The sequence below is a fragment of the Xenopus tropicalis genome, chromosome 1, assembly GCF_000004195.4.
Source record: "Xenopus tropicalis strain Nigerian chromosome 1, UCB_Xtro_10.0, whole genome shotgun sequence".
Taxonomy (NCBI): domain Eukaryota; kingdom Metazoa; phylum Chordata; class Amphibia; order Anura; family Pipidae; genus Xenopus; species Xenopus tropicalis.
The window spans coordinates 70,584,166-70,608,563 of record NC_030677.2 but is presented as its reverse complement, the minus strand read 5'-3'; the positions used below and the strand labels follow the sequence as shown (position 1 = coordinate 70,608,563).

At 38.0% G+C, this 24,398-nt stretch overlaps 1 protein-coding gene across 2 annotated transcripts in view; it reads left to right on the top strand.

Moving 5' to 3' along the window:
* The first annotated feature begins 1,097 nt into the window (after window positions 1–1,097).
* The window catches only part of sec24d (SEC24 homolog D, COPII coat complex component), a 51,702-nt gene continuing 28,401 nt past the window's right edge, over window positions 1,098–24,398 (top strand). The window contains exons 1-9 of one of the 2 annotated variants that reach the window (XM_002934248.5): window positions 1,098–1,240; window positions 11,086–11,184; window positions 15,364–15,558; window positions 15,868–15,979; window positions 16,445–16,587; window positions 16,678–16,926; window positions 17,495–17,619; window positions 19,190–19,301; window positions 19,511–19,638. In XM_002934248.5, coding sequence (XP_002934294.1) covers window positions 15,411–15,558; window positions 15,868–15,979; window positions 16,445–16,587; window positions 16,678–16,926; window positions 17,495–17,619; window positions 19,190–19,301; window positions 19,511–19,638 — 1,017 coding nt within the window. In that variant the 5' untranslated portion in view covers window positions 1,098–1,240; window positions 11,086–11,184; window positions 15,364–15,410. The remainder of the gene's footprint in view (window positions 1,241–11,085; window positions 11,185–15,363; window positions 15,559–15,867; window positions 15,980–16,444; window positions 16,588–16,677; window positions 16,927–17,494; window positions 17,620–19,189; window positions 19,302–19,510; window positions 19,639–24,398) is intronic. The other variant, XM_004911105.4, reaches the window with a different exon arrangement.

The window sequence follows — 24,398 nt, the reverse complement described above, 5'->3', positions numbered from 1 at the left end:
GCACACTATCATGATTAACTGAATGGTGAATCATGATGTCATCACTTACAAATGGTGCTTAGTGATGTCACATAACTCACTGCAACTATTTTATTAGCTTTTATTTATATAGCACCAACACATCAACAACCTTGATCCCCAAACCTATAACCCAGAGGGAGCTGCAGGTGCAGCTTATATAATGTGTGAAATAAACGTCATGGTTTTATCTTGCAATATATCGTAAAATATAAGGATATCAAACGTCAGCAAGGAGTTCCATGACCATATAAATGCACAAGCACCAATTATAAATGATGACATCACTAAGCACTGTTTATACAATGAATAAAGTACCCCCTTTCGTAAAAAAAAAAAAATATATTATAAGATTCCAAATATGGAATAATTTAATAAATAAAGTGCCCCTGCTGAAAAATATAAGGGTATTATAAGCCACCTCAGAGTCACTTTGCCTTTCGCCAAGTTATATCCCTTTTACATGGTCATAGAACTCCTCCATAACTTATAATATCCATATATTTTATAAGGGGGTATTTTATTCACTATACAATGTAGAGGAAGAATCGTGGCTCTTGTGCATTATAAGGATATATCTTACAGTCAAGGCTCTTGCATATTGCATAAAGCATGCATTCCATAACTATAAGAACTCTGTGATACCTACTAACATCCTTATATTTGTCATTGGAGTTAAATTATTCTTTATATGATCAGAAACTTAAAAACCCACATAATCAGTTACCAATCTACTGGGGAATTGGTTTTGTGTAGTTACTTTCATTGCAACTTTATTTACCCAAGGCCCCAGCCTACTCGTATATCCATAAGTGCCTCCCCTCACATTGAAGGGCTGATGCTGCAACTTTAGGCAATCTAGATATTCACACCTGGTACATTAAAAAGCAAACTCGTTTTTTTGTTCACACAAATATCTAGTTAGAACAGAATCTCTGGCCCTTCTGAGCACACCTGTCAGCTTTCAGACTGGCATTCACCAAAGCTCGCACATCCCACGGCCACTGTTGACGTGGAGCGCGCCCCCAATAACGCGGGAACGCTCCGGCTCTTTGAGAAAGAGAAACTGTGCGCGCTCCCGTGAGGTTGTGGGGAAGCGGGGGCGCGCTGCTTTTCCAGCTGTGTGGCTGTCTGACGTGGCAGAGAATCCTATCCTCCGCCTTCCCGGCTTCCCCGTAAACTGCCGGTACTCTAAGGAGTTGGGACAGGAGCGGGCTGACAGGTAACGTATGAGATCCATTTAACATCATAATACTTTGCTATAACTGACTGACCTGGAAGGGACGTACAAGTTATCCATGCCTGCTCTGTGCTGCAGGGGACAGACGTGTCACAGGTGAATGGGACTTCCCCAAAGGGACCGTAACAGGACAGGACTTAGTGAGAGAAACCATTCTGTGGCAGAGCCAGCGCTGAGTACAGCAGGCCAGGCATGAGGGGAATAGGGGGATTGTGGGAGTAGCATTCTGTGAGAGAATGGAGTAAATATATATTCTGTAGAAGTGTGTTAGTAGACGTGTCCCTATAATGAAGAGTCATGTTAGTTATCTATGTTAGGTTGTGATACATCAACATGACTGCGCTCTGAAGTTCACTGTGTCACTCTTTATATTGCAGAGGATAATGGGAGTTGTAGTTAAAGAACAGCTGTAAAACCACTGCTATGGCACCAGTGCAGTGTAAAATAGATGTGTGTGCAATAATGGGCATATCACTTGAAAAACTGAGTGTTTGTCATGTTCTCTACAACAGATGGCACAAGTTTTTTTAGGATAAAAAGAGCCATATATTTAGGAATTGCATAAACCCCTGTAATACAATAGAATGTACAATAGTACATAGTCTTTTCCCAGATGCTCTGATCTCTCCGACCTGTATGATGACTGTGTATAAGAAGGCCCTGATGCTCAATGCAGCCTGTTCTATAGCTACAGTCTCATGATTATTCTTTTGTCTTCATAAATAATGAGGACTTTTTTTTTGTCTAGATCAGAGCTAGAATTAGTATAACTGGTACATTGTACAAAACACAAACTGGAATAATTAAGTACATAGGACATATAAACATACACACTTTGTCCTTTTCCAGCTGTTACAGAATTACTATTCCTAGCATCACCTCCATGGGTGCCAAAGGTTATTCCAAAGATAAGATAATATTCCACTTTCAAATGAAAATGTTAGTAAAAATGATAATTTAAAGGCAAGGAAACATGGTCAACAGATTGGTGGACATGTATCAAAAGTGCTCAAGCACTAGCTACCTGAATTATATAACAAATGTATGAGATTGTCAATGATCTCTGTTGAATGTTGATTGTGTGAACCTTCAATATATAGCTACAGGTATGGAATCTAGAAACCTGCTATCCAGCAAGCTCTGAAATATGGCATTGCTTTTTAGATATACAGATAGGCCTATTTAAAGGGCAAGGAAAGTCCCATTTACTGGGAGAAGTCAATATATTAGACACCCCCCAGCAAAAGTAATTGCTAAGTATTTATACAGTTAGTGCTCCTTTTAGGAAAAAACTGCACTGGGAAAAAAACTAATTTAGTGCTGTGCCATCATCTTGTTTACCTTTCCCGGGTGTCTGTCTTCAGGCTTAGACTTCCGCATTCGCAGTAGAGCCACTTGGAAAGGTAAGTAAAATAGAAGAGGGTGCTATTTTTGCATTTCTCTGGGTGCATTTTTACTTAAAAAGGCACTGGGGGTGCCTAATATATTGGTGTCCCCCCTCGAGAATTGGTTCAATTTTACATTTTTTATTTAGTAATAATAAGACAAATAAGGCAGTGATGCAAATTACAGAAAGGCCCAGTATTTGAAAAACCCAAGGCCCCACGCAATCTAGATAATAAATACCATACCTGTATATCTATGGTAGAGCAAAACATCATGAATATGTTTTCTCCATTTCTTCACAATTCCCTTTTCAATTATAGACATGCAACTGAGAAAGAGTCACACTGCAGTACTTGCTGCTGAAATGTGCTTTAATTACACAACATGTTTCATATAAGTACCAATAATCTTTCCTGCGATCATTGGTTAGTTTTGTCCATTGATGTTAAGGGCTGAATCGTCAGATATGGAGGTAGAAACAACAAGGATAGCCCTAAACGCAGATTTTGCTTGGGCGCTTTCAATGGCGCCCGATCAATATCTTTTGATCCGTCCGATCAACGAGACGACCGATATCCAAAGCTTATGCGATATTGGTCTTCTTGTCAATCCACTATACACGCACCGAAAATCATACAAAACTAGGTTTCGTACAATACTATCGTTGCGTGTATGGCCAGCTTTAGGTTTTTTTATCAAGTGTCCACTTCATAAAGTGCTCGAAACATGTTGTGTAATTAATTTCAGCAGCAAGTACTGCAGCGTGGCTTTCAGTGGCTTTTTATAAGCATTAATGGTTGTAAAAACAGATGCGATCATGATGCGTGAAATAACATGTAACTGGCAGCCGGGTGGCTTATGGGCAGTAGCACACCTTGATGAGCAGCAGTAAAATGCTCATGCATTGACAGTGGGGACTATTATCATTTTTGTTTAAAAGTGCCACTTGTATCCAAATTACAATTCCTATATATATATTAAATGCAAAAATCTGTGGCAAACCTAGAAGTTGTAGGGCTCCTCTGGGTGCCATGCATCTGCTACATGTTATACAGAATACAGTGCATTCTAACAGCTGTATAATTGCCATTGTGTCCCTACCTTTACAGTACAGTGAAAGGTGTTGCTTGACAATAATCACCATGTATATTAGTCTGATTTATCTTTTAGTATTGCAGTTGTCTCTGCATTCTTCTAAGGTCTTAAAACAATGTGCAGCCATTATGATGCTCTCCTAATATACCTCAAATGACAAACCAATAATCTTTTTTTTACCATACAGTTACACAGCATACATTTTAGTAAGCAGTTGCTTTAGATGGACCAATGCACATGAATATTTCTGCTTTGCTTTGCGTAAGAGCTGATAAATCTTAAATACATATACAGTACTCCAGAACATATTTGCATAAACTACATAGAGAAACAAAACAGCTAAATATGTGCACTTAGTGCATGTACAGTATGCAGATGCCTTTATGAGCTTCTAAGGGTGCAGAGCTTCTAAAGTGCAGGGTATTTTCAATAGTGTTTTTGTAAAGTGTAAAGTCCTTGCATATCAGTTTAGTGCTTAGTGCTCACTCACTGAAATTTTGACTTGCCTCACAAATTATTTTAGATTAACATTTAATGTTAACATTTAATAATGTACTTGATAAAAAATTATACTGTTTAATGAATGCACTTGTTAATATCCAATAAATATATGAAAGTTAATAACAGACTTTTATAACAAGTAACCTAGACATTGGGACATTTAGATAATAAATAGCAGCAAGCAGTGACAATATCTACAGGTTAAGAGAGTACTGAATGTTTTATAATTAGACTGGGTCACAGCTGTCTGAGTTGTAAATCAACACAACACTTCATATGCTGAATTTTATGGACTGGCTTTTAAACAAAGCAGACAAAGCTGATCTGCCATTGATCCTTTAATTGTTGCTAATTTACAGCTTTCAACATATTTCAACAGTATTTGGTTGTTTAGGGTTGGACACTCACTTCTGTGTATGTAAAAAGCAGAACACCAATGACACTACTGATACTGTGAAGCCAGTGTTGTGTTTTATTAGCTCACAAAGCAGCAGCAACGTTTTGGGCCTATACAGGGCCCTTTGTCAAGCCACACTTCTATGTCCTAGTTCAGTACTGAAAATCATATTATACAGGTATTAAAAAAGCAGTACCTTGTATTTGAACCTAACTAAGCTGCATACATCTATATTCTGGCAAACAATCCAATAAAACCAATTTAATGGGTTTATTTCATATTTACATTTTTTTTAGTAGACTTATGACACAGAGAGCCAAATTATGAATAGAGTCATTATCAGGAAAACCTCAGGTACCAAACATTCAGGATAATAGATCCATATCCGTATATAGCTGCATAACTTTTGAACTATTACTTCCCATTCTCTGTAAGCAAATTAGCGCTAGAGACGATTATTGCGTGGGCATGGTTAATTATATAGTTTATTATACTTTTAATAGAGCACACTATAGCAGCAGGTAGCTTTCTGCAAGACTTGATTACTGAGTACATTGGGAGTTTTTTGAAAAGTGTACAGTTGTTCTGTACTGCAATAATTAGGATACTATTTCTGTTACAAATGTTTAGATATACACAATGTATCTTTGTATAAATGCACATGTAAGGTGTGTATTTGTATGCTTGGTTGTGTGTCATTTAGCTCAGTATAGTTTGCTTACAGTTCAGTGTCGCTAATAACATTGGGACACACAGAAACATATTTTAGAATCTGTTTAAACTATAGTACATGTGTGGGCCTTATGCTATGTGGGTACAGGGGAAGTTGAGGCCATTTTGTAAATGCTAAGCAGTGCTTCCATGTACAGTGTGAGAGTGCATGTCCCTTTATCTGAGGTTCCCCAAAACAAAGCAGTCTGAGCTGAAGTTCTCACATTTCCTTATCGCGAAAACTACACTGGGTCATAAAACTTGGAGTGATATCACCCCCTCCCTATCTCCCTCAGCTGAGGATCACAACAATGAGAAGGTAGCTCAAAATAGCAGCTCCCAGTAGATATCAGAATAACACTCAATAGTAAAAAGTCCAAGTGTGGCTTGGGACTTCTCCAGTTACATGGGAGTAGGAGAAACAATAGGTTATCTGAAAGCAGTTTTAATGTGTAGTGCTGGCTCCTTCTGAAAGCTCAGACTCAGGCACAACGCACTGAGATGGCTGCCTTCATACCAATATTATAACTAAAAATTTGTTTGCAGTTGGATACCTGATAACTAATACCAGCGACAGAGCATTCCCTTTATTCATAAGCTTGTCATTTCTGGCCAGATCACCAGTTTTTCCATATTTAAATTAGCCTAGGAGTGGCAACAGTGAGCAAAAGAGGCACAGAGATTGTGTATAATAACATTAAAACACAAGTTGTTTTTCAAATGGTCTGACATTATTTTTATTAAGTCAACTTTTTTTCAAGGATTACCTATATTCAGAATTCCCTAAAAAAGAAAGATTTTAGTTGTTGTCAGATTTTATTTAAGGAAGGTGACTAGATCACTTGAAAATTCAGGGACACGTCTCGGAAATCTAACTATAAGGGCTGTAGTGACTGCAACATGCATTTATTAGACAAGTCCCTGAATTTTCAAATGATTGGTCACCCGAATCTAAGGCTTTTGTAAAAGAGCACCCATAGATTTACTAGTAGTTATTATGACTGTCCCCACTTAAAACCAACCCTCCTCCCCATTTACACCAAATCAAAAACTCGATTTATTAACAAATTAACAAAAGTTTTAACCAATTTTGATATCAATACACTTTATACTAATGTTACGCAACCATATTCATACATTTGAAGGTGTAAAATTTACACCAACCAATACATGAACAACAACAAATACATGTACCTTAATTTACCACTTTTCTTTGGCTCCCCACCAGGGCAGCCCAATCACAGCCAAAGCTGCGACAGTTGTACTGTACCCCTTGGCCAGGTACTGCCTATTCACTGTCTGCTTCCCCTATATAAACCCTCTCTTCTTCCTCTCATCTACTACTTCCTCAAAAAACGACAAATCTCATGAGCCTAGAACCAACTTTCCTTATACCCCTCACCCCAATGTCATGGCCCCTGTCGTTCCACCTGTCCCAGGCTGGCTCTTCTGGGCTACTGGAATTTTAATGTTAAGTTATTCAGTAGGTTATTGAAGTAGGTAAAATTCAACTGGACTGTTTTGTGTGCTTGTGTGACACAAAACAGTAAGTGTTGTCCCGCACGGACATCAAGGAGAATGTTTATCAAATAGGAAAAATAGAGCTCATAGTTTGTAAGAGGGAAATTTTTAGGGAATATTTGTCAGCACTTTAAAATATGCCCCTAAAAATCCTAAAGATGCGACATGAGACCTGGGGAGTTCCCCATAGGGGATTTGTGTCAAATTAACTTCCTGATAAATATGACCCCTTTGGTCATAAAATCACCCTTTGGTGATAAAAATAGAGCTGACCACAGTTCACCAGAAAGAAATTGCACAGGTCTCTTTTCACTTGTATGAAATTTCAGAATTATGGAATTCTCACTTTAACGCCTTGATACCTATACCACTACATAGTTATAGTGAGAGTTGTGAAGTGTCACCCTGAAAGAAACAGAATCCTAAAAGGCAGAAACCTAGGTGTGTAGTGATAGGGCAGAGAGACAGCTGGAGGGGACAGATGTTACTAAAAAGAGGAGAGAGATAAATAGAAGGTGACAGAGAGAATATATGGAACATTGGCTTTCATGGATTATGAAATATTTTAATCCTTCAAGATGATTTGGGTGATATTACTCTATAGTTATTTGTAGTTATTATGAATGTTGTCAAATGAACACCTTTATCTCCTTCCTTTCATGAAAAATTGGTGGTTATTCGCTTAGAAAGAATGCCCCCTGTAGCAGAGACCTTAGCGTTATCATTTGTATACAGGTATATGGTATGCTGTGGTGACTCCAATATATCAGATTAGCAGAGCTCCCCAGAGTCTAGGTACAGCTATTTTTGCTTTCCTTTATAAATTCTCATATCTGTGTCATGTGTAGTTTGCTAGTAATTGTCACAGTTATTTCATCAGTGCAAAATCACCGCCTCAGATTAGGGTCATGCTCTCTGTGTTCTGCTTTGACAGGAACAGTTTCTTTAGCAGCATGGATAATGCTGACTCTGGTTCTACCTGGAAAGCAAACACAACTGCTTCCTCCACTGTCAGCGTTCAAAGCTCATGCTATTGCCACGTCTCTCTCTCTAAAGTGACCTCCCCTTCCTTCCCCAGAGTGTTAGTGATAAACATTTTATAATGTGTCATGTTTGGATGCACGATTTTGGGGAAATCATCTCTGCGATGTTAACTCTCAAGCACATGATTGAATATACAGCACGCCAGTCAGTACAATGTACATGTATGTTGTTATGAATCTGCAGCTAATGCCCTATGGAATTTACTCAATCGTTCTCTATTATTCATTACACTTATAGTTCAAGACAGCCCATCCGTAATAGGATGCAATGTACTTATCAAATAAATATAAATTAAAAATACAATACTTCTTAAAGGGCTAGCAACAATGAGAAGAAATTTCTGCATGGTATTTTGATTTATGCCTTATGTGTGCTGATGCTAATGTCACACCACTGTGCACAGTGTTAATCAGTGCAAGCACATCTGTACTAATGTTGCCTGAATGCACTGACCCCATTTGTCCGAAATAGTAAAATTACATTTTGTTTGCATTGGAAATTAGAACTACATAAGCAAGAAAAAACATTGTTACAAATATAATAAATAATAATACATTTATAGGAAGGTGTTTATTTTTGGTGTCTGCTTTCAGCTTTTTTGTCGGAATGGAATGTCACCTAGCATGGGACAAACAGTACCTCAGAGAACAAACATGAACAAGTCTCTGTTATAAGGGTAGCAACCAATGTTATTAGTGCATATATAATTAATCAACAAATTAATTCGTGAAACAAACAACCATTAATTGGCTCAATTTATAAAACATTTCAAAAAAGTTACAAACATACTATACCAAACGACAAACAGGTACCCTTACTCCGTCCTCCTCGTTTGGTATAGTATGTTTGTAACTTTTTTTGCAATGTTATGTAAATTGAGCCAATAAATGGTTGTTTGTTTCACTGATAAATTTGTTGATTAATTAGCTATATATTCAGGACTGATCGGTGGGATATAACTTTAGATTCTCTATCTCAGTCTAACAATTTAGCTGTGTTATTAGTGCATATACATGGAATACAATAGAAGAAACAATGAATTTTCTGAGGTAGTCATATAAAGACACCATCAAGGTACAGGGATCCCTTATCCGGAAACCCGTTATCCAGAAAGTTCCGAATTACGGAAAGGCCATCTCCTATAGACTCCATTAAAAGAAAATAATTACAATTTTTAAAAATGATTTCCATTTTCTCTGTAATAATAAAACAATATTTTGTACTTGATCCCAACTAAGATATAATTAATCCGTTTTGCAGGCAAAACAATGCTATTGGGTTTAAAGGAGAAGGGGGTGCCCAAAATGTTAGGCACCCCCAAGTGACTTGAATCGCATACCTTCTACCCTGGCCTGGTGCCCCTGTTCAGAGAGAACAGCACCAGCCCTGGGTAGCTGCGATCGCTTCCTCCTTCCTGTATCGCTCGCGCGCGCATGCGCAATAGAGTGAAAAGCCGAACTTTAGCAGAGAAGTCAGCTTTCCACTCTACTGTGCATGCGCCTATTGTGTTAGTCTTAATGAAACGAAGCCAGAAGGAGGAAGCGCATCGTTCCAGGTACCCCGGGCTGGTGCTGTTTTCTTTTTTAGTAGACATAAGGCAGATCCAAATTATGGAAAATCCCCGGGTCCCGAGAATTCTCGATAACAGGTCCTATACCTGTTCTGTGAAATACCCTAGGTATGACTCTGGTTTAATAAAGCAAAGTATCCAAGAAAAGTGTCCAAGACAGAACAGGCTTTTTTTTGTATAATCTGCCACAAAGGAGGGATGTACTGTAGTGTATAAACCAGCAGACAAGGAAGGTTCTCTTGTAATATGGGAGAGGCAGGATTATATACAGGATGTGAAGTGGCAGCTACAGGATACAAATACATATAGAACATTGCCATATAACCCTTTATGGATATATAGCAAACAATAAGTAGTTTGTTGGATAGTTACAAGCAAGCTGTAGTAATTATTGAGGAATTGATAGAGTATTTAACTAAGTTACACCCAAGTATGCTAGTGTTTTATGTCCTGCCCAAAATTTATAAGCACCTCTCATTTCTGCCAAGTTGTTGGATTGTTGCATGCACTCGGTATTAACTCTAATTTTAAAGTTTAGAGTGCTGGTACCCTTGGCCACCCACATATGGGACTCTTCACACTTTTTACATTGGTTAATGACAATGCCACATATGACAGGAGAAATAACATTGGTGACCCTGACTATAAACAGCCTCTATACATCAATATCTAATGAGGGGGATCTGGAGATGGTACATTGTGTTTTAGTAAAAGCAAAGTATACGGGGCCTCAGGTTGAATTTTTTATGTCATTGATGCAATTAATTTTGACCAAAATTATTTTTTGTTCTTGGACACATTTTATTTACAGTTGCAGTGTCCCGCGAAGGGATCAAATGTCACTCTGTCATACACAAACATTTTTATGAATTATTTTAAAGGATACATATTGGATAAATGGAAAAAATGTCTAGGCAATTATGAATAATATATGGTGCTGGTTTCAAACTGAATACGGTCTGTATAAATGGCCCCTTTATTGGAGCTTCCTATAGATCAGTTCTCTGTCCGTTTCAAATGAAGGGTAGGCATGTTCTAAAGATCCCTACCAGAAGCACAGTAGGAAGGGGATAGCCAATAATAATAAATTAGGTTAAGAAAGAGAATCTGAAAGTTATATCCCACTGATAGGTCCCAAATCAACATGTGAATAAGCAACAGAAATTTCAGTGAAATAAAACAACATTTATTGGCTCAAAATTAAACAAACAATTCAATAAAAAGCAAACATATTAGACATACTATACCAAACAATGGATAGGTGCATCCCAGTGCCTCATGGTACCTACTCTCCTAACACGTTTCGCACCATGGGGTGCTTCATTAGAGGAGGTCACAGCCTATCACAGCCCTGCAGTTACACAAGCATGAACAGGCTTCAGTTTCCTATCAGGTCAGCCTACCTGCTGATTGGTTCCTATTCTACAGAGCAGTGTACTGTGAGCTGCCAGCTCCCCTACACATCCAGAGAATTCAGCCAGCAGGCTGATGGACAGGGCTAGTGGGGTTTTGGTGGAATTTCTCAATAAATCAGTCCGAAACACAACTTTTTTAAGCACAATCCTTACATTCTTAATTTTTGTATGATATGTCTCCTTTTAGGAACGATTTGTATATTCGAATGTGAGATTCAACAGGTTTTCCATTGGTGGCATATAGATGATCTGTTTGTGGTATGGCGGGGTGTTGTTCAATCCCAATGTGAGTTTAAACAATATCTGGATAGTTGTGTACCAGTTATTACCCTTTCTATGCAATATGATTCTTCACATCACTTTTTTAGATATGTTGTAACATTGGTAAATGGTAGGCTAAGTAATGATTTACATGTGAAAGAAACAGAAAACATTAATTTATTGTTGTATAATGGTAACCATCCCTCACATGCAGAAAAGGCAGTCCCACATTCCCAGCTAATTAGGGTAAAACATATAGGGCCTGATTCACTAAAGTGCGATAAAACGTGCGCTATTTATAGTGTGCGGTAAAAATTTTATCGCGTCTTAATTTCCGCGACTTTTCACACGATTCACAATAAGCATACTTGTGCTATTTTACGCGCGGTATTTCATGCGATATTTTTGTCGCGATAAATAGCGTGCGCAGTATTTTTTGCATGCACGCTATTTATCTCATGCGCTAATTGTCGTGAACATTGCGTACGCGACAATCGGCAGCATAAAACTGGCGACATTTTGCCCTGGGAGAGCACAGAGTGCTAGAGAGGTGCTGTATAAATGTTTATTTGCAAAAAAAACCCCAAAAAAACAATAAAAATAAAAGTAAGAAAAAAAAAGAAGTGCTAGAGTTATCACACTCGGCAGAAAATACGCTACGTACTAATTTTGAAAGATCCCCGAAACGGCAAAAATGTTGTGCGGGCAAAAAATTTGTTGCCCGTGACTATTATTTTTTGAAGCTTGTGTCAATTTTTGGACGTGTGGGGAATTTTCGCGTTGCAAATTTTTTTATGCTTTTGCCATTGGCGGATTGTTTTGCGAAACGCATGAAAAAAATTTGCTATGGAAAAATTCGCCGCACGTCCAAAAATTTGCTGCGAATCCATGCCTGGCGAAACATTTCATCACTTGTAGCCGCATATAAATAGTCGCGCAAATGAACGCATGCCATGTTAGTTATACACGCCATTACTTTCGTAAAATTACAGTATTCAAAATGACCATTTCCCTGCAAACTGGCGGCTGCGTCACTCTAGGGGAAACACATACTTGAATAAATAGCACTGCAAAGTCCATATTTTATTGGCAAAAGCTCATTTACTGTACCTTTCTATAATTATTATACCTAGCAATGTATTTTGTGCGACTAAATAGTTACCACTATTGTACTGTATAATATTGCGACTAAATATTTACCACTATTGCACTGTATATTTTGCCGACTAAATATTTACCACTATTATCCTGTATAATAGTAGCGAAATTCCATACATGCCAAGACTTTAGTAAAATTGAGTAAAAAGACACATACTTGAATAAATAACACAGTCCATATTTTATTGGCAAAAACTAATTTACTGTACTTTTCTATAATTTTTCGCCTGCCTGTAGTAGGAGTTAATTTTCGCATAGCCGAATGCGATATTTAGCGCGCCTAAGTTATAGTGAATCATGCGATCGTATTCTTTTCAGTGCGGAAATTAAGGCATGCGTTAAAATACCGCATGCGAAAATGGCTACTTAACGCACACGATAATACTACAGTGAATCGCGCGCTAATTATCGCGACTTATTTAATGCAAAAAAAGTGCGATAAATTTTTGCACTTTAGTGAATCAGGCCCATAGTGTTAGATCCTTTGGTGGCAGAGGGTAGGTTAAAAGAAATGTGTTGTCCAAGAAGTTTGTAAGGCAGAGATTCTCTAAACGACAATTAGATTTGGGAAAAAAGTGAAACAATTAGATAGAGAGATATTGTTGCATGATAGGAAAAGAAACCCTGCTTTCCTTTGTACAGAAATATCACCCAAATATAAGGCATATTTTATATATTTTAAATAAACATTGGGGTTAAATAAACAGGCTTACCCCAATGTGATTACATTTCAGGAACCACCCATGCCATCCTCAAGGAGACCATGAAATTTACTTGATATGCTGGTTAAAGTGGACGTTGGGACTTTAAGGAAAGAGACACATACAACACTAGTAGCTAGAAAGGAGGGGATGTATTCTGTTTAAGATGTGCATAATGTGGGAGTGTTATAAAAGGATCAACCTTCAACCCCAGTCAGGCAAAGTATATAAGATCAGAGGACATTATACATGTGCTAGAAGTTATGTGGTTTATTATGTCAAGTGTCCATGTGGACTGAAGTTTGTTGGAGAGATGGTTCAACCTATACGTGATCGAATTTCACAACAGCTTTCTACAATCAAGAACAAAATGGTAAAATTACCATTAAACAAGTGGGTTGTAATGCTTTGCATTTAAGATATGCAGTTATAGATTCTATTCCTGTATTAAGACATAGTTGTAAAAGATTTTCACCAATATAGTTTTGTTTAACTTTTAAATGTAATGAATTGCACAAAGTTTAAAGGAACAGTAACACCAAAAAATGAAAGTGTATAAAAGTAACTAAAATGTAATGTGCTGCTGCCCTGCACTGGTAAAAGTTGTGTGTTTACTTCAGAAAGTCTACTATAATTTATATAAATAAGCTGCTATGTAGCCATGGAGGCAGGCATTCAAAGGAGAAAAGGCACAGGCACATAGCAGATAACAGATAAAACACTATTGTATTCTACAGAATTTATCTGTTATCTGCTATGTAACCTGTGCCTTTTCTCCTTTTTTCCAGCTTGAATGGCTGCCCCCGTGGCTACACAGCAGCTTATTATATAAATTATAGTAGTGTTACTGTAGCAAACACACCAGTTTTACCAGTGCAGGGCAACAGTGCATTATATTACTTTAAAGCTCTTTCATTTTTTAGTGTTACTGTTCCTTTAAGTAATGGCCTGGGTATGGATGTGGAGTTGAGGGTTTTGTGGGTATAAAAGTTGTGTATTATAGATTGTGAATAATCATTGTGTTTGATTAAGGAACGGGAGTCCCGAAATGTTTGTGCAGTTTTTTAATGACTTAATGATTTATAATGACTGCAATTTATCATGCAGCAGTGCTGGTGCTTTTTTTTCTACATTTTTTGCACTTGTGGTATAAGTCTAATACCGTGCACCAGTAAAAGAACATAACTGAGTGCTGCGAAACAATGAAATAGGTGTATATATATATGTATACGTGTATCAACATATTAATACTATATCATTGGAAAATCAATAATGTTTGCTTTGACACAGCAGGTCACTGTCAGGCTTTCAAGAAGGAGCTGTACTGTTTCAGGCACTAGACAGTGGCCCAAACTTAAAATGCAGGCCACATCATGCTAATCAAAGTAGAGTTTGATTAGCCCTTTCATGTCTTTTTGTTAACCAAAGTGAAAAATCTAAATCTACATATAGGGGCACATTTACAAAAGCACGAACGCTCGAGCATTCATGCGAGCGTATTTTCGCCGATTTTTTCGGGCATCAGCACGACTTTTTCGTACGCCGCACAACTTTTTCGGACGTTTGCACGAAAAAATCGGAAAGGTTTTACCGCTTTTTACAGTTGTTCGGTACGAAAATTTTGTGACTTTCGGATCGCCAATACGCGATATTATCGTGACTAATACGATTTTTTTGTAAGCATTTTTGTGATATTTGCGATCTTACGAAATTTTCGTTTCCAATACAATTTTTTCCCATTCGTGATTCGGATTTGTGGATTAGTAAATGTGCCCCATAGTTTTGCAACCTCTGAGATTTAGCAGGGAAGAAATGGCAAGGAGCTGTGATCATGGTAGGGTGGGGAAAGAAGAGTCCTAGGAGCTGTGACAATTTAAAAAGATACACAGGGTAGAGTGTAAGCACTGTTTCTCTAGCTGCAGTTTTATTAGGGGTTATATTTATATGTAATAATTCAATTTAAGTGTATACAGGCATTTTATAAGAATTTACAATATTTTTAAAGTTGTGTCTACTGCTTTATGGCTTTATAAATACACAAAAGCAAGTAAACTGTGTTTTTTCTGATGTATAACATTTATGTTATGTATACACGCTGTATTTATCAAGGTTGCTTGCTGTCCTTTTCTTGCAACAGGAAAATGGAATAACATAGAATGCCTGCTGTTACCTTCATAATCTGGGTTTACAACCTGATCTAGTCATACTACCTACTAGGTGAAATTCTATGAAAATGAAATAAATTATATAATAAATTACCAAATATTGGAACTGTGGCATTAGAACAGATTTGCACTAAGTACAATGCTACATGGTATAGTAAAGTATGCTTCCTTGTCTTTCAGAATACATCAACAGAACAGTCTCTGCTGCTAATGAACAAATCATTAAAATGAGTCATCAAGGCTATGTTGCACCACCTCCTTTCTCTCAGTCTCAGCCTGGATTGGGTGGTTATCCCCCTGGTTATGGATCACCCATGATGAGCCCTCCTTATGCAAACTATGGTGGCACAAGTCCTACTAATCCAACCCAGCCAGGTTGGTATAGTTTATGGTACAGTAATATTCATGGCATAGTGAGTGTAATGTCAATACATTGTGCAGGCCCTAGCTATACACAGGTGGAGAGGTAAAAAACAGGAAACTTGTTTTTCTTTATCAACTATTTGGAAAAGTTACCTTTTTTCAACCACAAAGTGCATTGTGTCATTTAGTTGTTTTTAATTTCCCAGAAATTAGCTTCTTGCACTTGTGTAGACTAAATGGATTGACATTCACACATATATATACTGGACAATGAGACCAGTCAAAACATAATGAAAAGTATATCAATTGTTTTATTTTTAGCCATGCTGAAATCTGCTGTGTCATTTGGATCTCAGCCTCCTTTGAACACTCCAACATCTGCCCCAAATAATTCACAGAACGGGCCAAATTTCTCTGGAAATATAATGCCAAGGTACAGTAAAAATAGAAAATGGAAAATCTTTATAGCATAAATATGTATGCAAAGGGTGGTGTCTGAGTTGTGGATTTAATGGAAGGCTTTTTGTAAAGGCATAGCAGCCTTGGGTATGTCACTAAAGGGAAACATACTGTACCAACTTTTTGTTACAGTATGCAGTGGTGCTCTTCAGTGGATTTGAGTTCAAGTTTTAAAAATTTGAATAATCACTATTAAAACTATGTAAAAAATGCGGACTTCAAATTTCTTCACATAAAACTGCTGGGATTCTGTAAATTGGGGGTAATATATCATTAGCATTAAGGCAGGTTTATTTTTAAGGGTTTTTAAAAAATTTTTTATAGACAGTTGTGATTTAGCAGCCTCCTTGAATATGTTTAGAACAATGCAATGTTCGTTGGCAGAAAAAAACGCTAATGTAGAAACTTGAATTTTAGTAGAATTTTTTTTCTTTTTCAGAGTACATGGACCTCCAGCACCTAACAACACATCTTTTTCATACCCACCATATGGTCATCCTCCTTCTCACACAAACAGTACTGTGCCAACACCTGTCCATCAAGTGACTAACCAACTTAACAACATGCAAATTGGCAATTATGGTAAATTTAGATTATACAATATACTCCTCAGTCTTGTCAGACTTACAAATTAAAACATTTAATAAATTGTAATCTTTACTCATGTTTTAGGTCCTCCATCTTCAAGTAGTTCTCAAATACCACCTGGCCCACCTATGCCAGCAGCATACCCTGGTCAGACTCGACCAATGCCTGTGCCTCCTGGGCCATATTTTCCTCCACCCCTATCAAATAACCAAAATGGCCTACCATCAGAGCCCTTTTTACAGACAGGGAACATGCAAGAGGGAATCGCTGGTCATCAGAATTTCCTGTCACAAAATCAGGCACAGCCTCAGATTGGATACCCACCACCAAACTGTAAGAAACATTGTATTACAAATATCTTTTTAAATAATGGTAGTTTTATAGAATATTTTATTTACTTACTTATTGTACAATTAAATATGCTAGAGGTAATACTAACAGCTGTTTTTTTTAACTAATCTAAATAAATCTAAATAAAAATATGAACATATACATGAACTATATGTACTCTATATACTGCAGTTAGACACATGTGTTTATTTAAATAAAAACTACTGATCTAAGTCAGCAATGCCCCCCTCCTTAAATGAACTTAAACTGTTTATGTATTTCTGTCATATAATAATTAATGGATTCAGATCAATAAAATCTTGGAATTAATACTTAACTAGTACATTTGCCGTTAACTGTGAAGATGGCAGACCTATGCAGTAATCTAATATTTTCTTCTTTGGACTATGTCACACAGCTAGATTAGTGCCTTCTATGTATAGCTGGCTAGAAATAAGTGCTATTATTTAGCAATAACACCAATTTCTACTCTCTACTTTCTATATTTTAGAACGTTATCAGCTTATTTTTACAAACTGTCTTCTTATATGTGTTCCTACTTGCATTACAGCAAACAACTATGGTGGTCAGTTACCAGGATCAACATTATCTTACCCTGGTGCATTTCCTGGAAATCAGCCCCAAATGTCAGGGCCACCTCAAAGAAAAACCGATCCAGACTCTATTCCTAGCCCTGTAAGTTGCAGAGTAATATATCTTTATATTTTTGAAGTATAGCACATTGAGAAATGCTTAAACTCAGTTGGGTTATGCTTAAAATAAAAAATGACTCTTAGCTTAGTATTGGGTTAAGTGATATTCTAAACCAGTGCTGTCCAACTGGTGGCCCGCGACCCCCCTCTGTGTGGTCCCCCACCTGTCTGGCTGCTTTGATGGCTTACCTTTGTGTAAACTTTAAATGGTATCAGTACTGCCCCCTGCATGGTTCACACCTCAGGATTCAGGCTGTAAACCCTCTGTATTGTTTAAAAATGTAATGGTGTTGTTCACACGTTTTAATCCCTGCAGTGTTCACCCCCTGCAGTGTTCACACCTCAGGCTCAGACTGTAATCACCCAGATTCTTCAACTGTTCACACCTCAGGCTGTAGGAGCAGTAGAAACCCACAAATAAACCCTACACACTATAAAAAGAACATATACTGTGGTCAGGCCCGGATTTGTGGAGAGGCCACAAAGGCCCGGGCCTAGGGCGGCACAAATTTGGGGGCGGCATGCCGCCCCGCCGCACCACAATCTTAAGCTTTTTCATCCATATGGAGCAGTGGAGACCTCTCTCCCACTGCTCCATATGCGAAAGGTTTACACCCCGCATGCACGTTGGGGAGGGGGTGGTGCCGATTGCACGTTCGCAGATGCGCATGGGGGCGGTACCGATCGCACGTTCGCGCATGCGCATGGGGGGGTGTGCCGATCGTGCGCATGCGCGGAGGGCGACGGACGGGGGCGGCCTTGGGGCAGCAGGATTACAAATCCGGCCCTGACTGTGGTGGTACTGCAATTAAAAAGTTTTTTAATATATAGTTATTGTGCAGACTGTAGGAGCAGTGCCAGCATTGTGTCACTGTAGGCTGCCTGTGTGTGCCATACTCTGCCTGCTGTATGCTGCCTGTGTGTGCCATACACACAGGCAGCATAGGACAGGCAGAGTATGGCACACACAGGCAGGGTAGGGAAGGCAGAGTATGGCACACACAGGCAGGGTAGGGCAGGCAGAGTATGGCACACACAGGCAGGGTAGGACAGGCAGAGTATGGCAGGTTTTGTTGTACTACCACCATTAATATGGCTATGGTCATGCGATAACATGGGTGTGGTTTCAAGTGGGTGTGATTTTAAAAGGGTAGTGCTCAAAACTAGCTTCCATTATCGGCCCTCCACCACGGAGGCCAGAAAAATTCCGGCCCTCTGTACCACAGAAGTTGGACAGCACTGTTCTAAACTGTTAAAACTGCGATAGTTTCTTTTTGCAGTGCTTGGTGTGTAGGTTCTGTTATTTTCTATAGCAATACATGTAGGACATGTTGCATGGCAGCAGGGCAAGGTTTTTTGGCCTAGGAATTAATGTGAAGTCATTTTTAAAAGTAATGTGCCACACGTTCTTGAATAAGCACACACGTATATAAAGTTGTTTCAAATTAATTCAGCTTTTTTATTATTTTTACCTTCTTTTGTTTTTCATTTTTTTAATGACTGGCCATTGTTGTATTTGCAAAACTAAATACATTCCCTCTTTTATTCAACAGATACAGGTCATTGACAGTGACAAAATAAACAGGGCTGGACAGGTCTATACCACGAATGTCCGAGGACAAGTCCCTCCTCTTGTCACAACAGAATGTACAATTCAAGACCAAGGTAACTGTCTTTGTATTGGTTTTACCTGAATAGAAAGATCTAACACGGCAGGCCTGTCTCACATGAAAGGATGGTTCTGCAGTACAATTTAATTAGGGTTGTCATAAGGATTAACATCTGATAAGACTGGGATATTTTTTAATGATATTTAGGAAAAAAATTTCCTGATTCTGCACATTATTCATAATTATTTTTTTTTAATCCTCCAGGAAATGCAAGTCCACGTTACATTAGATGCACAACATATTGCTTTCCTACCTCCTCTGATATGGCTAAACAGTCTCAGATTCCCCTTGCAGTTGTCATCAAGCCACTAGCTGTGGTTCCCAAAAATGAGGTAAGAGGATCAAGAGCCAACTTATTATTATAAATTATTGATTAATGTTAAAAACCATGTGAGTGCACCAACAAGCTATGTGTAAGGTAATAACAGTTGTCAGGATATAACAAATCAGATGTTATTATGCAGTTGTACAATCTTTGTGTGTTTCTTTTAAAGATTATTATCATCCCCCCAACAGTGGTGTAAATGAAAGGAAACCTTCCAACAACAGAGAGGGCCCAAAAAAGAGTAAGGGCCTGGTAAGGACCCCAACCCTTCACTTCCCATTTGCACATTTAAAACTAGGTGGACCAAGAAAACAGAGCAGATGAGAGCACTCCATGGAGAGTGAGAAACAAAGCTAAAAAACAGAAAAGAAAGTAAAAAACTTTATAGGGAACAGAAGAACAGAAAGGGAAAGTGAATGAAGGTTCAAAAAGGTAGAAAAAAAGGAGAGAAGTTTGGGAAGGGCAACTCAGGGTGAAGGTAAAGGGGGTATATGGAAAAGGTAAAAAAGGAGGACAGCATTTGAAACAAAAACCTGGGAATAAGACTTTTACAACTGCTAAAATCATTATTACATTTCAGTTGTGGCAATAATATCATGCTGCCTGGGTTTAGGGCTAGACACACAAGCAGTACACTTTGCCAAGAACATTTTTATGAGTATCAGTTATTTACAAGGCAAAGAATAAATATATGGTGAATTTACTTATTAAGATTATATGATGAGTTTACAGTCCTCGACTGGAAAAGTTGGTTGGTTTTTAAAAATTCCAAATATATCTGTTTAAGACTGTAACTATACACATTAAGCAACAATTGACCTAGCAACTATCTAAAGCCCTTGGGTCCAGTATTCTGTGTTTTACTTGGCCCTGGTGATGTGCCTTGAAGCATTTTCCCATATAGCACAACCCGGGTGTTATCTTCCTGCAGCCACAGCCTATTGAGTTATGGATGTGACAAGAGGATTGTTATGTAGAACAAAGATGTAGGACATTGAACACTTATCTTACATGTCACCATGAGTACCTCTCTGTTACTCTCACATGAATGGAAGATAAGCTTGCATGGTATAGCTGTATTTGCTTGGTTGGAAGAAAGAAGGCATGTTTTTTGCTAAGCCATTATGTGAATGCAAGTCTGTTCTATAAAAAGATCAGTATTGTAAATGCATTAAATTTTTGCTTGTTGTTAGGTGGTGAACCTTTTGTTTGTTGAATATGACCATTTTGAATCATATTAAGTGGTATTTAATAATGAAGTGAATTGTTTTGTAACTAGTACAGGTCATGTGTTTAGTAATGCAACCAGAACACCACCCATGGGCAGAAACCATTTCAAGGGTATTGACCTCTCAAGAAGACATTACTATTGGGTTTGGTAAATACTATACTAATCTATAAACCTACAAAATACAGTATACCAACACAGAACTGCATCACTACTTAAACACTATCTAGTTCTCATGCCTCACAACTCTCTAATCCAAATACTTAGACTCCTTCATTACCCAATTTAAGATAGCTTAAACTATTATGTCTATGGCCAGAGGTAAATTCTTAGGGCCACTCAAGTTTGCAATTGAATTGGTATAGGCTCCATATCAGCAAAACTATTAGATACTATCAAATATGCCTCTAAGAAATTTTTCCTCCCAAATCATTTCAAAGGCTATGCTTAATGACTGGCCAAAGTAATTTCTACATTGATTCACTACGACCGGTATAGCTTTATTCCCTCCAAGCCCACAAGCATTAACTTGAGACGTATATCCTTTAACCTTGAGGTTTCCCACAAAAATGCACCACCTGGCACCACTGAAACCTTTGATTCCATAGAGTGGCCTTAGCTATGGGAATCCTAGCTAGAATTGGCTTTGGATTTAGCTATTCTAAATGGATCCACCAAATGTATAGCGAACCCTCAGCATCAATTAAAGTTAATGATATTCTCTCAGTAACTTTTCACCTTATCAGATGCACCAGGAAGGGATGCCCACTATCCCGTCTATTATTCAATGAAGAGAAAATTCACTATATGCTCACAGCCTGCCATACTTGATTTATTCTCTCACTTTGGGAAGTTGTCTGGGGTACAAATTAACTGGGACAAATCTTAATATAGTGGGCACCTTTAATTACCTAGTCACTATTATACATAGGCCCCTACAAAATTCACATCTTTGAATCCTGTCCCACTTCAGCATTCCCTGAAGGACACTTTTTACACTTGCCTACTTTCCCCCTTACTCAAATCTGCAAAATGATCTTCCTAAATTTTTGCTCATATTAAGTAATGCACCCTGTTATATTCCCAAAACCATACTGCAAACAGTAGACCATATCCAAGCCGACTTTGTTTGGGACTCGGTCCTCGCTAGGCTTATCTGTGCCCAACCTTGAACTCTGTTACTTAGCTTCTCAGGTGGTGCACACGTCCAGTTGGAAAACTGTTAACACTGAAAAGTTTGCAGCTATACTATAAGCTTTGTAGTTGTAGAAACCTAGCACTATTCTTTATATAGGCCTAGGAAATGCTTGTCCCCTCTAAGCCCACTATTAGAAGGACATGAGACGCATTGTACAGGATGTCCAATAAGGGGGTCCTGCTATCCCCTGATTTGCCTTTTTGGCACAGCCTTCTTTTTTCCCAATTTGATTCTTTGCTTATGGCAGCATTTGGGCAAAGGCTGACTTCAAAAGGCTCCAACACCTGGCGGAGGATGGTACCTTTAAGTCTCAAAACCAATTTCACCAACTTACCACTTTGTATGCCCTGTCAGTTATCAGCTGTTAAATCCCCAGCAAGTACCCCAGCAAGTAAACACAAACTTATCTTTAAGACTTATACCTACTTAATGCTAACAAATGTGAACCTAGACACAGTGTTAAACTCAAGTTTAAGACTTGTTTTATCTAACTTGATTTTGATGACTGGGATGAGGTAGAATATAATATATGCCACTCTCTACAGTACCAGTACAAGGGACAAACTAATAAAATTCAAAATTAATCATCCAACCTATCTGACATCAATGAAACCACATGCTATGGTAGGGCTGATCACTCCAGATGTTTTAAATGCAGTATGTCAGAGGCATATTTTGTACATTTATGGGCTTATTTATCAGTTTTTGAGTTTCTTTTCTAAACTTGCATATCGAATGCTTGTGTATTTATTACAAAAGAAAACTCGTTCGAAGAAAAAACTGGAATACCTCGAATTTTTCAATTTGAATTGAAAATATGACTTGACTAGGACAGCTCCCATTGACTTTTAAAGAAACTCAGAATCGTTTAGATGACAAAGTTTTACATTTGAGTTTTTGGGTTTTTTTCACTTAATAAATACCAGACATTTCAGTTTTTGAACCATAACTCAGATTTTGTGAGTCTTAGCGCTAAAAAAACTCACCCCCTTAATGTAGTCATGCCTGAATATCCTAACCTATCTACATGCTTGCTGGGACTGGTCATCTCCCTGGCACTGCGGACACACACAAAACTATGAGGGCACATCTTTTCTATGCCAAAACCCTCCACTGGATGGAGCCCTTTCCTCCAAGGATACCCAAATGGATTAAATGGGTGAATTCACAACTTGAAAGGTACAAGCTGTCGTATCTTGCCAGAGGCTGCCAACATATGTTTGCCCACAAAAGGCAGTTCCTGCCTGTAGTCTTTTATTTCCTCCTTTTTCTCCTTTACATCTCTATCAACTTTTCTATCAGTTATTTCATATTAATGCTGGAGGAATGCCTGGAGTTATGTCTGCAGAATATTGAGCCTCATAGGTTGCCCGTACTATAGACATAAAGGCAAAAAAAGCCAAATAATGTAGAACAAAAGACACTATTAATGAATGGGAGAGCTTGTTGGGCTGCAGAATTGTTTCCAATTAAAATATCTGCTAGCGGACACTCTCACTTGAAATCTGTATTAAAGATTCTTTTCATCGTAAATTAAGTTAAGGCCTTAGGGCTTTTCTTTAAGGGCACTCTTTGTGATGTTTTCTGTTGTTTTACTGGATCTCAGTTCAGCTTGTTCTGGTTAAAGTATAAAGCAGCCCTTTATTTTATTTTATTGGTCTAACTTTGCTTTAATTAGGAAGAGAAAATTAAGCTTAATATAAACCTGCGGGTATAGGTTATTTAACTTGATCCTTCCGTTGTACTTGTACTGGCAATTTCGTTTTCTTTAATTCGGTGTAGCTCATTGCCTCATTGCAAATTGTCATAGAAAGCAGAAAATGTGCCTGAAAATGTTTTTTCAATCATTATGCAGAAACAAAAAGACACACCTGATTCCATAGATAGCAAAATCCATGATGACCATTAGGCTCACAGCCCCTCAACCACCTTGTTCTGTTAATTAGTGGATTCTGGGACTTGAAGTCCCTCTGCTTTCCATTGTGGGTATTCAATATTCATGAGTATAATTGTTTTCACTCAGTCTGTGAAATCAGGTATGTTTGTTTAAAAAAATGTAAAATAAAGTTTAGATATGGTTTATGTACTTTTTTTCCATAATCCCAACTGAATGATCTCATGTCAAGGAAGGGGGGGGGGTATATTTTACCTTTAAGTGTACTATATATACATGTGTCTCTGCTTTGTACTTTTTCAGACAGTGAGTGGGGCCATTATTGTAAGCAATGCCATCAGCCCTTTAGGCAAAATCAAGTAGATTTTGGGGAATAGTATCACTTTTTTAGACATATGAGCACCAGAAAGCATGGTTATCAAGATATATTAGGATAATGCTACAAAT